Raw genomic sequence first — 16649 nt, forward strand, 5'->3', positions numbered from 1 at the left:
TCACCATAAAAATACAACGAATCATAACCATTATTATTCAACCAATTGAGAGAGGTCAGTAAACTATGATGCGGCAAGTTTAAAATTTGAATTTTTATATTTTTATATAAGTTATTTATATTTCCACTAAAAACAAAATTAAACATTCAATAACTAAAACATAACATTCAAACCTGATTTGGACCATAAATGAATGACCGATATGTGGTTAACCTAATTTGTGAATGGGTTATGTATTGATATTATGTTTTATTCAAATATTATTTTATCATTGCACAATTAATTTAACATTTTTTTAACAAATTTGGTTTAAGTGCTGCAAACTTTTTCTTTAAGGATTTAATAATGCTCAATGTCACTTGATATGTGGTGTGGCCGGTTTTTAAGTGTGCTCGGTGCAAAGTAAATGTAAATATTCAAATTATGTATATTCACTTTTGCTTTCATATAGCCTTAGGTGCCCCACTGTAGATCAGCATTTACGAAAGTTTGATATTTGAGATCAAAAGAAATTTAGTACTTAAAAGCGATGGATTAATCTTAGCACAGGTATTGGATTTTAATTATTATTATTATGTGAAGCAGGTGACTTTATTAAAAAAAAAATGAATATGAAAAATGAAAGAAAAGAAAAGAGCAACTATTGTCTTTCAAGACGGTAATGGGAAAGACAGTCACTCTGTAATAATTTCCATTTTGATTTTTTGCCACCAAACCTTATTAAAGATCAACATTTTTATCGATTTCTGTGTGCTGTCGTTTTAGTTTTTGAAAAATAAGTACTTGTTTTATTACATTGGATACACCACTGCTCGAAAGCTCAAAGTAAACAAAGCAATAATCTCGCCCTAAAATTTTTCTATCGCATAAGGTTTTATTAAAAAATGCCAAAAACAACCAAAACAGGGTTGTTATAGGCTAAGTTAAAACTTAAAATATATCCTAAAAATAAACTGTATGATGTTTTTTCCTCTAAAAGATTTTAAATGTTTTTAATATCTTACTTAGTTTCTGGAAATTCTCATTAGTTATGAATTTTTACTTAACTCTATAAGAAGTTTTGCGCAAACCTTGAATTTAATGCTTTCATAGTTTAGAAAAAAAAACGTCTTCGTGTTAATTTTTAGTGCTGATTTCGAATCAAAGGCTCTTATTACGAGAAGCGAATCGAACGTTTAACTGAAATCGAACTTTTTTGAAATCATTCATATCGTGAATACTATTTCAATATTCACCTCAAAGCCAACTTTTTTGAATGAAAGAGATGTTTAACCATTTGAACGTTGAAATTCACCCATCTTAATTTTGCTATATAGTGGATTTCTCAAACGATTCTCGATTCGTTTCTCGTATTAAAGCCCTAAATTTAAGTTTAACAATTTGTTCGAGTTTTAATAATACCAGCTTTCAACTTTTTAATAAAAGTATTTCAAAAACTTGATATGATTAGATTCGTTACAAGAGCAACGCTTACTTTCAAAACTTTTTTTGTATGAAATCCGTTTGAACATAAATGGCTTAGAATTTCTTTCAGCTTTTGTAAGACAACTAACAACTCAAATATTATATGAAATAATATAAATATTTTAACTAAATATTGAAGAAAGGTATATAGGTTTGGAAAACCATCACGCATTTCATTACAAAAAATCAATTTCATAAATTATAGGGCCTCAGAAAGCCTTATATACTTGTTTTTCGAATTTTAAGAAGTAATATCTCAAGTACCAGACATGATACAATAATTTTTAAGTCAAATTTCAGTGCAATTTTATTACCAGTAAGAAAACCTGATTGACAGGGATACTAGTTCAGTCAAATTAAATTTGATTCCTCCTGAATCCGTGCCAATTGGTTTTGAATTCCTCATTATCAAAATGAAAGGAAAGAACAGAGTGTAGTTAAACATCGCACATTCGCGAAGTACAACTAAAAAACAAATCTCATCTCCTAACGACGAAACCTGGGTCGAGGGCATATTGAGGTTTTTTTTTTCTTGGTGATATCGCGTGCCATTAATTGATAATACCAAAAGTGTGACTCTTTAAAGTTGTCAGACAGCGACAGCATTGAGTTTTCGAAATGTTAAGTTTTTGCGATTTTGTGTTTTTTCATTTCCAGAATTCAATGAACATGTTAAACATTGAGGTTAAAAATCCGCATTAAAAGTAAAAGGATGTTAGTCCAAAAAAGAATATGAAATGCTTTTGGCACTGTCGTTAAAAAAGCAAGTATTTGGGATAGAAATTTTAGAAAGGAGATCAATATTTGTTGTGTCCTTGGCTTTGTTATTAGTGCATTGGACTGTTATTCCAGAGGTCTTTTATTCAATCTCTGCCTGTGCTATCCAAAGTGTTTATCAATGGTACTGCCTCTGGCCAGGCATTGACATCAAAAGTGCTGTCTCTAATTTCCGGCTCGGATTCGGCTTAAAACTGTTGGTCCCCCCCATCCCTGACAATTTTATTCGCACACAGGAGTATTTGATAATTGAAAGTCACTAGCCCCTAGTTCTTAACGGACTTTGGCATCACCTAATTTATTTTTATTCTTAAGATCATTAATTAAAATGAGAAAAAGTGTCAGAGGCAGGACAGAGCCCTGTGGTAAACCATTTATTTTGTGGTTATTAGACTTGGTCCTATATAATGATGATGACTTATAGCAGAAGAGTTCCAGAGTTACCTACTTTTAAAAATTTTTAAACTAAAAGAAAAAATTCGTACTTTCTCCAAAGGATTTGTTTCACTGATAAAAATAATTTAATTTTATTTTATTTTCTTCAAAACTCGGAGCATTTTTTTTATAATAAAGAGTTGTACGCTAAGAAAATCGTTTTAGAAAATTAAGTAATTTTGAAGCTTACAAAATTCAAAGTCTTAAAAGTGTGAAGATTACGCTGAGGAAATAAATAAAATCAAAGAAAAATATTATATTATATTCTATTTTGATGATTGAAATGATTTATTAGTTTTTCTAACTATTTCTAGTAAATATAAAGAAATGCTTTAAACATTGCCATAATTTAGTGCGTATAATATCTTAGGTAAACTTAAAACTGGTATCTTATGTTTTTAGGTAATAAGGCCTTACAAAATGTCAAATTTCATAACACCAAAATAAAAGGCTGGGATGCGAATTACACTGACTACTTCGTCTGTCGATTTGTCCTTCTTAAGATTTAAAAAAAATGTTCAAAACATTCAGATAAATAAGTTGGGATCAATATGTTTCATTTTTCTCATAATACTTAAGTCGAAAACTATTTCTTATCAACTTGTTGTTGTATTTACCTTTGTTTTGCTGGAAAATCTATCAATAGTAAAGCAGGGTTTTACACGAATAACAAAAACAATATCCGCAGTATTAATACTACCGATACAAAATAAAGTAGAATCTTACTACGGATGAGTTTTTGACATTTTTAGGTGCGTCGAATGGATCTTATGTGATTTCGTTCTCAAATGTTGGTACGATTGGTATTGCATTTGTATCTCGATGGCTGTGTTCGTTGAGTAGTTGTGCATTTGGAATAATGTGTTTTCCATTGGGGAAAATAATCAATTTGCTACAGTTGATATTATTTAGTTTTGTTAAGGAAAATGGTGGGCTTACTAGGTTTATTTTGCAAGAGAAAACAATGTAAAAGAAAACTTTTGCTATGTTTTTACCAAAGTTTTATCTCAGTTTACATTAATGTAATATTTCTTGTGTTTGACAGCATTTTTTAAAATGCAAACGGTGTTTCGATGTTTCTTATGAAGTGCAAGTGAGATAGTTTAATTCGTGTTAAGCAGTGAAAAACTGAATAGTTAAGCACCATATAGGATTATGCTACCTACTCCATTTATTTTATTTGATTAAAACAAAACTATATTTTTGTACGCAAACATGGAAATAATCAGACTATCCGGCATTATCTGTAAAACCAACTCCTCCACGCAGGTTTTTTTTCTCTAATTTTGACTCCACTCCGATCCCCGACAGGAATAGGGGCGAATATAGCTCATTTCAACTCGATTCAGGTAAATAAAGAATTTAGGCGAGCTTTAAGCTCAGTTCAACACCACATGCTAATGTAATAGTCTACGAAAAAAACCCCTTCTTGAAGTTCTTATTTTATGTCAAATTGTTTATTTAAAACTTTGAAATCGAATATCACATTACACAGTCGTATTTTCTGGATTTTGAAAGTCAACTATCAAAACAAGCTTACACGATTTCACCTCTGGTCTCAATTTCACTATTTTTTTTTGGAATTTTTTGATAATTTATTCTGGCAAATATTCAATTGTATCAACTTACAAATATAAAAATCGGACTATTGCGGATCGTTATTTGGCAATTTTGCACTGTACTATATATATATGGTATACGAAAAAAACACGGCTTTTGTTGGTTTTCGTGTTTTGTAAAAAAAAGTTGTCAATTAAATTTTTCTAAAAAATTTACTTAAGATTACTAACAACATTTTGCATATATGTAACAATAAAAGTTTGATTTCAAAATCTGTCAATGAGATTTTTAGTCGAAAACCAATTTTTACCAATTTTAGTGGAATTTTTGAAGGTTTTTATTTCTTAATTAAACAAATAAAGATTGGATTTTTCTAACAAAATTTAGCACAGAATGAAATTATTTTGAAGTCAATAGCTTACTTTATTTGTCATTCACGAGATGTTGATAATCGAACATCAATTTTTACCAATTGTGGGTTCTTTTTTTGTAGATTTTATTTCTTATGAACAAACTGACTGTTGGACTTTTATAAACATTTTACTATAAAAAATAATATTGTCTATAAGACGAAATTAGTTTGAAGTTATTTTTTTCAACTTTTTGAGAAGATATTTGAGTCGAAATCAATTTTTACTAAATATTAGTAATGTTTCAAACTGCCAGTTTAATTTTTCTAAAAATTTTACCAGATGTCAAAACCGCTGTTCTTCATTGAATACAATTTTTTTTCAAATAAAACCATTTCTGTTCGAAAAATATTCGAGGTGAAAATTGTTTTTTTTTTTTTTTTTCAGTATTTCTGATTTATAAAAACGCCGTAAATTTTTGTTTAAATTTGGTTCTTATATGTAAAACAAAATTTATTTCAAGTCGATTTCTCCACTGTTTTTTGAGATTGAATTGTCAACATTTTTAATTAGACAAATCGGACCGATTATAATGTGACCTGACCTGGATTATGACCTGACTTTTGTATTTTTCACAAATAAAAAATATACAAAACTCAAAGGTCTTTTGTTAAAAACAATGTAAGTGTCTCTAAAAACATCTCAAAGTATCATAAGTTTTTAAAGACCAATTCACACTAAGGAGTCACCAAAAAAAGAAAACCAATAGAAGCAAAAACAAAACGAAAATACCATTTCTTATGTAAAATTCAAAAAAATAAAATGCAAATAATTGCAGTGTCTGTCTTCTGATTCCTCTCAGCAATTCCATAAATTACATTCAGCAATTCTTCACACGAAATTACATATGATAATTTATTTTAAACATTTTGCTTGTCCTCTTGAATTGTTGTTTTTTTTCAAGATACTTCACATTTTTTCAAGAAGACATAAGTTATATGGCAGTTTCAAGTCAAAAAGGTGCGATTTAAGAAGATGTCAAAATATACCTACGATAAAATAAAAGAAAAAAAAAATAAGCAATGAAATCCATTACAAGATCTGCGCATCATTTTGTTTAAACAATTTGTCTGACAAAAATAATTAACATAATTATGTACATACATACGTTTTTTTTTCTTTTAGTTTACGTATGAATATATGTCTTGACCTTAAAGATGGCCCTAAAAGTTAAGTACCCATGTGTGACATCATCTGTATCGTGTATTAATTATTTATTTAATTTTTATTGTCGTTATTGCGATTTTAAAATTCGATAATGTTTTAACGACCAACACATAAATTTAAATCGCAACACCATGCGCGGGATTTTGGTTTAAATCTTTCGAAGATGTGAAATCATGTTTGACATTGAGTCTTCAAGAAGATACGATGATGCGTGCATTGATTTTTATGTCTCACAAATTCGAGTTTAAATCTGGTTAAAACGATGTCGGGGCTTACGTAAAATTTTTCAAAAATATATGAAAAATGCATGTAAGGTTAATTTATGAGCTTTTGCGTTTTGTTGGTTGAAGACCATTGACGAAAATAGCATTCCACGTTTTCAGGTAATCATAAAATATATAATTCATTTTAAAAAGACATCCTGTAATAAAAATGTAATAGCCTCAGGAAGGTAATCATGATTACGCACTAATATGCCTGTAATCAGTGGTTATTCGACCCGCCTTTTTTTCGAGAGAGAATATTATTTATGTCGTTATTAGGTTACTCAATACTTTTAGCCTCGATTAAAAATATCCGCACCTTATTTTACAAGAAATAGTATCCTCTGGCCTTACGTAGCTTGTAAGACCACAGGAAGAGGATTAAAACATTTAATTGAGGTTTATTTGAAGCTGAAGGTTGTTGTTTTATTTTTTCTTAAATAAAAACACGTATTGGTTAGCATATTTTATAAGTATTTATTTTGCAAAAGTAATGTAGACAATCAATGTTTACACCATTTCCAATTTCAGAATAAAACTATTGCAAAAATTAATTTATAAACTACAAATTTAACATAGTTTTACATGTTGTTTAACAACAATAAATTAAAGTTACATGATTGATTTGCATATTATTTTTTGACCTTCAAATGCCCAAAATTGGTTCAAATCAATCGCAATAAATGAATAAAATGTGTAAATTAAAAATAGTGATATTTTTACATAATAAATTGGTGACGCGAATTAAGAAATCGCATAAAAAAACTATTCTGAACTTCTCTGTTGTTAAAAGAAAGTGGAAGTGGAAGTCGAAGTGTGCTTGAACTTATTTGGTTGGACTAAATGCCCTATAAAAATCCTAAATTGGTTTAATTGTGGATTTCAAAAAGAAATAGAATTGAGTTTGGATTTGGATTTTGAAAAACTTCCAATTTAGTATTTTAATCGGAATTAAAATTGAGTCAATAGCTTAAATAAATGAAGCAATTTTCTTGATTTTTCTGATAATTGTAACTCAAGACTTTGTGATGCACATTTGGTATCTTTGAGGATCTATGATACATCAAAAACTTATCTAAAAAGTTTTAATATGAAATAATGTATGATCTTAAATGTGTTCAGAATTTACAGAGTTTTACGTTTTTTCTGTGAGGGAAATATTTGTCTAGAAAGTATGCTTATATTTTTCTTAAGAAGTATTTATTTATTTAAATTAGGTGGTGCAACAGTCCGTAGAGAACCAGGTCCTAGTGACTTACAACTCTCAACCATTCCAAAGATAAGTGACGTAATGCAAAATTTTAAGAATTGGCCTTATTTCATTTTTGTCAAGTGAAATAACGCGAAGTTTTAAAAATTTGACTTATTTTACGGTATCATTTTGTTGGAAATAAAATACGCAAACTCTTGTAAAGTAAAACAATTAAGTTTTAGAAAAATTGCTGATAAATCTTACATTCCTTTTCGTTTTCGTTAAAGTCTTTAGGCAGTACTCCATTTTTACAAAAAACTGCAGCAAATTTTTAAGATTTTTCCCCTCCTGTCTTACTTAATCTACACGAACCGTGAAATTCTGAGAGATCATCAAAATCATGAAGTATTTCCTGATATCGTACAAATTTGGAAATTCCAAAATTAGTTGTAGTCCAGAAAAACTTTGTTGCAAAATGTTTTTCCTTGAATTAATACAAAGAGTGCTTCATTGTACGTACTTAATACTTCCTTTAAAGGAGGCATAGTTTGGAGAGAAGTTAAGCAATTAAGGATTGTTGTGTTAGAATTAAGCTTTCGCAACGTTCAATTCAAGTAATATTGGATGATTTCGAATCTGATATACAATATATGTAAATGCTGGTGTGCCCCAGGGCTCCGTTTTATTTCTGACACTCTTTAATATTTTAATAAATGATCTTTTGTCTGAAACTTCTTACCCACTTTAGCTTTTTATATTCGTTTGTAGATTCTCATGTTTATTCTTTGGATGTGGACTATCAACGGCAGTGTTTGGTAAGCTCAATGAATTCTGATCTTGACAACATTGTCTTATGGGAAATTAAAAACTGCGTCGCAAACTCAATGCTATCTACTGTCGCAAAATCGTAACCTTCCGCCAATGCAACTTTTCATGGGTGCTATTCTATCAAGGAGACTTAACAGCGTTCAGTTCTAGTTGTGGAGTGATCATAATAATATTTGACAAACATTCTGATAAGTATTTAGGTTTCCTCCGATGCACGGTATAGTAAGTTTTTGACCCTTTCTGATGTGGTTCTAATTTACAAAGCTTTTGTTCGTCCAAAACTCGAGAATAATTTTAATATTTGGGCTGGTGCCTCAATAACGTACTTGAGTGTTTTGAAAAGAATTGAAAAAATGATAGGAGATCGTTCTCATACCGATACATTTGCTTCTTTTGAACACCGCCGCAAGGTCTTAGTCATATCACTGTTTTATAGTTATTTTCATAAACAATAATCTAGTGAAATAGCCACTTGCATTCCCCCTCAAACAATTCAACCGTAATACCACTACTTCTAGGAATGCACACCAGTTTATCCTTGAGCGCAAGTTCGGACATATTGCTAAGTACAGGGATTCTTTCTTTGGCCGCACTAAACGAATGTGGAATGCTTTACCAGGCTCAATATTTTCAGCTCATTACAATGCGCGGAATGTCAAAACTTCTTTCCTTATTGCTAATTGAAGAGTGGAAGTAGAAAAAGGTGTGGCTTATGCAATTCTTACTAAAAAAACAAAATTATAACAATGTGTTTTAATACACTTAATACACTAAAATCTAATACACTACATTTAAAGCGATCAAGGTGCTTATGCTGTCTTTAAGCAGATCGCAAATCAGTTCGATAATAGGTGTCATAACCGGAAAGCACGCTACGCGGCTAGGCGTATTCTCAAAAGACTTGCAGAAGCTGAATGGGCGAGTAAGAGGAGGAAACAGTTCTTCAACTTCACTGTGCATGACCTGTTGTAGCTCAAAAACGCAAGAATTACATAGGAGAATTCTTCTTCAATGATCTAAACGATCTATATCATATTAGCATATTCAGCCTCTCAAGTTTCGTGAGGGGCTTAAACTGGTTCCATTGAGCTTAGGAGGAAGCCTCAAGATTTATGTGGTATCACAATGGGCCATTAAACTGGTCTAAGTGTGTCCGATTCCATCATGAAGAGCCCCTTTAAACTAACTTAATAGATTTGGAGATGAACTTTCAAAAGCAAGAACTTTAAAATGCTTGATAAAATACTAGTTAGAAGACTTCTAATATTTCTATAACATTCTAAATACTTTTTTGTTGAAAATGTTATTAGATTTTTCGTAAAGCGGTTTAGGTTTTTAAAACGATGGCTGGGAGACTCATTCATTCGCTTTTCATTTGAATCTCAACATTTGGTAGACCGGTAGAAGTTTGAGTGCATATCCCAAAACTCGTGATATTCAATTAAAAATACGGATGTTAAACAACTTTCAAAAACGATCTATTTAAAAGTTATTGGATCTTTAGCAATCTTCTTTAAGTTCTAATTTTAAAAAGTAATGAATAGTTGTACGAATTGTATTTTCAAAATTGATGCTCTTTTTTATGAACTCTGAACCTACCTGAGTACTGTCTGTGGAATGAGTACCTATCTACTTATGCAAACATCGTTTCGAAAACTATCGTTAAAGGAAAAAATATGAAGTGTACCTATACATTAATAATCCATTAAATTAAATCTTCAAAACCCAATTGCTCAATAAGCAATAGTTCTCTCATTTCAATATCAATAACAGCAGTTTTTTATAAATTCAGAGTTCCAACTTTTATTTACTTTTCTATTTTATACGTACATTATGGAGAGGCACGGTTGTAAGGTATTGGAATGGAAGTTCAAGATTAAATGACACGATATTATCATGATTATCTACTATGTTTTTTTTTTTTCTGTCTGTGCTAATCACATAAAATATTGATTATTTTTTTCTTTAAATTAAATAGTATGCATTTTTAAAACTACTACACACGATGTAATTATTTAGTTATTGAACTTCAATTAGGTATAAACTATGCAGAGGCACCAACGAAGCACTATACTTTGTCTGCTTTAGGTATGTCATTTAGGAAGATTCGATGAATTGAACTTAATTGTGATTTACTTACTCGCATGAAAACAATTCGTCATACAAAGATAAGATTGAAAAGAGGACAGTCAACACCACTTATTTGCGTATCTAATTACTGCGACAATATTGTGATAGACAAACAATCAACAAACAATTTAGTAGATTTATTTCAACTAAAAACAAGTACTTTAGGGAAAATTTATTGTGAGAAAGAAAAACCGAATTACTGAGATAGATGAGTAACTTCTATTTTCGAAACTAAACTATATAAATTAGTTGATTATGAAAATACCCAATGGTTCTTGTCGTACTTGTTTTTATTTTCTTCATAAACCAGAAATAAATCAAGCAACACAACTGTAAATAAGTATCTAATGTCTTTTTCTAATTAAAAGGAAATTAAGAATTGATGATTATACTAAGAGATAGGAAAAATACTATTCTTAATTACATTATTAAAATATGATTAAGTTTCCTAAAATTCTCAAAAATTATCTTTCAATAAGTTAATGGTGATCCTGGTCACCATTTATAGATTTACAAAATTCTCTCTTTTCTATCGTTCGTATAACTTTTTTTTGTCGAAAACTAATTTTGTCACCTCGAAAATTTTATAAATTAAAAATGATTTCTTCTCCAAAACAGTTTTGTGCAACGAAAAATAACGTTTTTAACATCTTGTCACATTTTGAGAAAAATCGAATTGACTGTTTTTTTTATAAGAAATAAAACCTAAAAAAAGCATTACTCAAAGATGGTAAACATTGAATTTCGACTCAAATAACTTTTCTAAAACTTGAGATTATGGCTTAAAACTAATTTTATCTTATAAGAAACATTCTTTTCAACATTCGGTACAATTTTAAGAAAAATCAAAATGATAGTTTTTCTTTTTTTAAATAATTACTCATAAGAAAATTTAACAAAAGTTGGTAAAAATTGATTTTCGACACGAATATCTTTTCAAAAAATTGAGATTATGGCTTCCAACTAATTTTAACTCTTAAGAAATATTGTTTTTAACATTCTGAATAATGTTGAGTAAAATCAAATTGACAGTTTTTTTTTACAAAAAATAAAACCCTTAACAAAGAAATTAATTAACCCAAATATCTTTTCAAACTTTTGAGATATTAGCCTTTAACTACTTTTTTCTGTTAAAAAAATATTGTTGACAACATTCAGTAAAATTGACAATTTTCTTTCAAAAAATAAAAACCTAAAAAAAAACAATACTAAAACTTGGTAAAAATTTACTTTCGACTAAAATAGCTTTTCAAAAATTAAAAATATTGGTTTCAAACTTTTTTTTTCACAAGAAATATTATTTTAGAATTTTGTTTACAAAATTCCAACAGTTTGTTTTTTCATTATAAAAATAGAACGTAAATTTGGTATAAATTGATGTTCAGTTCTTGGAATCTCTCAAATTAATTTCATTCATCCAATTTGTAAAAATTTGATGACAAAATTGTTTTCGACAAAGAATCTATTTAACAAAACTAGATTTTCAAACTTAACTATTTCTTTATATGAAAAATATTGTTGGTCATTTTAAAATTTTCAAGAATAATTCAACTGACAACTTTTTAACCCAACACGAAAACCTACAAGACAAATCGACAGACGGGATGGAAAGTTATCAGTGTGGGTCGCAGCCCAGCTTCTTTTTTTATAAGATGAAATCAGTTTGAAATCAATGTCTTAAGTTTTTGAAAAAATATTCAAGTCGAACATCAATTTTTACCAACTTTTAGTAATGTTTTTCTTAAGTTTCTTAAGTTTAAGTTTTCTCAAAATTTTAGCAGATGTTAAAAGCGTTATTCTTTGTTCTATAAAAGTTTTTTTCATTAATGAAAAAACATTTATTGGAATTTTTTTCAAAATTAGGTATATCAGTTTGGAATCACGTCTTAATATTAAATATAAAATTTATTTCAAGTCGCAAGCGTATTTGATTTGTGAAACATTTTTAATCCTTTCTGCATCATTATCTGTATAACAAAATTTATTTGAAGTCGATATCTCTTCTGGTGCTTGAGATATGGGACGAAGAAAAAAGTTTACCAAACGTAGGTTCCTACAGCGTACACATGCACACACAAACAACTCTCTAAAAATCTCTTATTAAGATTATAGGGACCTTGAAACTTGAAGAACTGTACAAATTTTGAATTCGACAAATCGGACCGATTACTTTCTATATTTAAATAAAAATACTTTTTTAAAGTTGTTTTGAACTCGCAAATTTGTCTATCACATATAGTTTTTAAAATCTGAAATTTTAAAAATGTTAAGACAACCAAAAAGGCTTAGTTAACACTCAAAACATTTTCCTTAGTTATGAAACTTTACTTGAATCTATATGAAGTTAAAAGCAAACCATGTGTTTAATAATTTCATAGTTAAGAAATAAAAAACGTTTTGGAGTTAATTTTTAGTGCTGATTTCGAACCCAAAGTATAATTTTATCTATTATGCTTAAGTTTTACAAAATACCAGTTTTCAACATTATTTTTATATTTTTTAATATATTTTAAAACCTTCATATATTTGAATTGTTCACGCAATAGATTTGTTACAAGTGAAAAACGTACTTTCAAACCATTTTACCTTTTTCTATTGAAACCCGTTTAAGCATTAATGGTTAAATATTACTTTCAGATTTTCAAGACCCGTGACATCTTACAACTTATGATGATTTTAGAACATTATATGAAATAATGTAAACAATTCAACTGAATATTAAAGAAAAATATTAAAGATTTGGTTTTAAAAATCGGGTTTTATTGAAAAAAAAAAAATATTTCATAAATTTAGAAAGCCTCAACAAGCCTTGTATGCTTGTTTTTCGAGTTTTAAGAGTTATACATATATGTATATCAAAAAATTGACGTGATAAATTAATTTTGAAGTCGGATTTGAATAAAGGCCACCAAAATCCATTGAAAAGTACAAGTGGCAGTAGGAAAACCTTGTCAAACTGTATAATCGAAAAGGACGATTGTCCTTCCCGAAGGAGGTAGGTTGGACACCATAGGTAACATTCAACTCAAAGTATGTTGAGTTAGACAAAAATTGTTATCTCTTCGAATATTTACTAATGATATTTTCTAAGTTTGTTCAAAAACAAAATTTTACAATATCCAAGTCTATAGTTCTAGTGATATGAAATTTTTTTAAAGTTTAACTTATTCGAAACTCTTGTTCTGTAATTCTGATTTTTAAAAATCTACATTTTTAATAAGTAAATACTGTCATCATGCACGAAAATTAAAATTATTTATTATTAAATGTAAGACCATATTAAAATTTCCTTAAAAAGAATTTGATTTTTAGAAACATCAAGTTGAAGAATAACCTTTAACTTTAAGGATTTTTTCTAGTCACATTAATAAAAAACAAAAATTGATTTCTACCCATGTTTCACACAATACAAACAATGGAATGTGGATCATGCTAACACTATAAGTATTATTACACTCTTGCAGTAAGACCTTCAATTATTATTTTTTAACGAACACAAGTTTCAACATATCCGCCATCTGAATCAAAATAAAAAATGGCTGATTTAACATCAAAAACTACTTTCAAGACGTAATAAGATGATAGTTATTGGTATATTTTTCAGAGGTTTTAATAATTTAATAAAACCCTGTCGATTACAAGTAAAAAAAATAAATATGTAAACTAAATATAAAATAGAATAAAAACAAAACAAAACTTACCGAAGATTGTAGTTTTAAGATTTAAATCCCTCAAATCGTACACAACGAGTCCGTAGAGAAAAGCCATATGCAGCAATGTAATCTGTATGATTTTATCCCATTTCAACGGCGCCAAAAACTTATAACCCATAAACGAATCACCACTAAAATTTTTCGTATACTCTTCCAAGTTGATATTGTGCGTAGGTTCGAAATATCCTGCCGATGATGATGCATTTTTGATATCCTCTTCATTATTCGAACCATCACTCTCGACATCTTGCACTTCAGATTTGCTCAAGAGAACCGTTTGAATGCCACCATTCTGATTCCCATAGCCACCGCTGCCATTACCATTGGCATTGTTTAATAGTTTAACACTTCCATTAGATAAGTATCCATTACCATTAGCACAATATCCATTACTGGTGCATGCACCACCAGCATTTAACAATTTCGTTGTAGTTCCGCTGCCGCCATTGCAAACTCCACCAACGTCACTGTTGTTACCGTACATACTGTCCCTGTCCTTTTCCGTACCTGCACATCCGTTTGCTGTAAGCTTTGAAGTATTGACGCGATCCGAAGTGGACAGATGACCCATTTTCGTGCGTTTCCGAAATTTCTTTTTCACCAATTATTGTTTATGATTATTTTTAATCTGCGAGATGATTTTCGAAGAAATGAAAAGATTAAACAAATTAATTTATATTTTTTTAACGTTCATGCAACAAATTATGAGTAATAATTTGAAAACAAAAAGTGAAAAGCCTCGAGAGGGAGAAAAGTCTTGAATTTCTTAAAAATCTTTGTGGATATTAAGCTGAGGGCACTTTAATGAAAAAAACAAAAACAAAATAAAATAACTTTTACTTTTTGCGTTTGGCGCTGCTTTACGCTGGCGCTGGGCAAGAATGCGTATTGTGGTGCGAAAAGACGACCGTGTCGGCCGACCGACTAAAAGGTATTAGACCTAAAGGTGAGTACCTATTGCCAAAAGACCACCACCTCTATCACCATTTTCAAAAAATCAACCAGACTGACGCTGACGCTCATAATACCATAATACCATGTATATATGTAAGTGTCTATAACACTTCGTCACACTAATGACTCAAGATAGGTATATGTAAGGTAAGGTACTATAAGGTTCCAGCATCTATGAAGTTCACCAAATAAAACAACAAAACCTCGATGAGCTGTGCTGTAAGATAGGTAAGGTACTGCTGCGGTGGTACACGAAAGCAACTCAAAAATGTGAAGACGAAGACGAGTTTAGCTGTAACTACTTATTGCGAGATTTTTTGAATGGTTTTGGTTGGTTTGGTTTTTTGGTTTTTTTTTAGTTTTTTGGTAGCCCCAAAATGAGAAATGAGGTTTTTTGGGTTCTCTCTTTCCTCCAGTGCGTCAGATTTAGTTTTATGTTTGTTTTTATTCGACTTCCACTTAAGTCCGACGAAGATAGAGAGATGGTGGAATTATGGGAGAAGATGCAAAAGAGATGCTTTCACTTTATTTTTTTTTAAATTTTATTTTGTGGTCGGTCTTAAGCTCAGAGTGTGTGATGGCCTAGTCAATCAGGCTACAATTACGACAAGATTGGTTTTTTGTCTTCATATATTAATATTGTGTTGATTTAAATTATTCAGTTAGATAATCGATGTTAATGAAAATTCACATAAACACACGATCGACCCGATATGGGTTATGGTAAGATTGCCTAAATGTGAGATTTTAAAATTGATTCAACTAACAATTTAACAATTTTAAACTTATGACTTTACCGATATCAAAAATGGAATTAACGAATTAATATACACGAGCTGCGCAGTTAAGGTGGTCTTAAAAAAGGATGACAGATGTCACCAATTTTTATAGGATCCCTGCCACTTTTCCAAAGTTGTAGATTGGGACTGTGTTGGGTATATGAAAATATTTTTGAGTCTTTTATTTCGGGCGTTTAAAATTTGTATTTTTAATGTTTTTTTTGCACAACTTTTTGTATTGTTTTGTTTAGCGCGCGTGATGATGTCGAATACAGAGATGCTATAATAAGACTGTGAGTTAGTTGCACGCAGTACCTATCTATAAGTTTCTCGATTGATTAACAGTTCATCTTCGTTCGTCAAAAACTTACTTACGTGCTGATTGAAACATCTTCTCAAAAAGTACAACGAAAATTATTACAGGGACGTATCAATACTTGATTTTTTTTGTGAGGTCATAGAAAATGTTCATTGGGTAGAAAAGGAGGATGATTTCTTTTTAAATATGTATACTATTAGAATTTAATTTTCTTGTTTAGATACTTTTTTTTAAACAATACAATTTTGGTAATGAAATTAATGGTTTAAAATTTTTGGTTTAAATTTCAGGGAGGTAAAATAATTTTTTGCGCACAACCGAATCTTTAACTTTTTTTAAGTGATAAGAAACTACTGAACGGAATTTTTAAACGCCTTTTTAGCTCATCTTGATATTATCTATAAATAAACATTTATTTGAAGTCTACATCTTTTTAGTTTTTGACAAAAACGTATTCCGAGCGTACAGACGTACGATCATATAACTATTACGCACACACAGTCATCTTCCTAAAAACCTTTGATAAAGATTGTAGTTGTGTTGGAACGTCGCGAAATGTCAAAATTTTGCAATTCGAAAAATCTGAAAGATTACGTGATAACTTCCTATGGAAAGTTGAAAACATTTGAGGCTTAAGATTAAATCCGAAAAGTTTAAA

General features: G+C 29.7%; 1 protein-coding gene across 2 annotated transcripts in view; it reads right to left on the minus strand.

Annotated features, from left to right (window-relative positions):
• LOC129952827 (acyl-CoA Delta-9 desaturase) overlaps window positions 1-15963 on the minus strand; it is a 29988-nt gene extending 14025 nt beyond the window's left edge. The window contains exons 1-2 of one of the 2 annotated variants that reach the window (XM_056065682.1): window positions 15691-15963; window positions 13928-14567 (exon numbers count right to left, since the gene is read on the minus strand). In XM_056065682.1, the coding sequence (XP_055921657.1) occupies window positions 13928-14510 (583 nt within the window). In that variant the 5' untranslated portion in view covers window positions 14511-14567; window positions 15691-15963. Of the gene's footprint in view, window positions 1-13927; window positions 14568-14779; window positions 15636-15690 lie in introns of those variants that run through there. The other variant, XM_056065690.1, reaches the window with a different exon arrangement.
• Between the last annotated feature and the right edge of the window lie 686 nt (window positions 15964-16649).

Source organism: Eupeodes corollae, chromosome 1, assembly GCF_945859685.1.
Source record: "Eupeodes corollae chromosome 1, idEupCoro1.1, whole genome shotgun sequence".
Classification (NCBI taxonomy): Eukaryota; Metazoa; Arthropoda; class Insecta; order Diptera; family Syrphidae; genus Eupeodes; species Eupeodes corollae.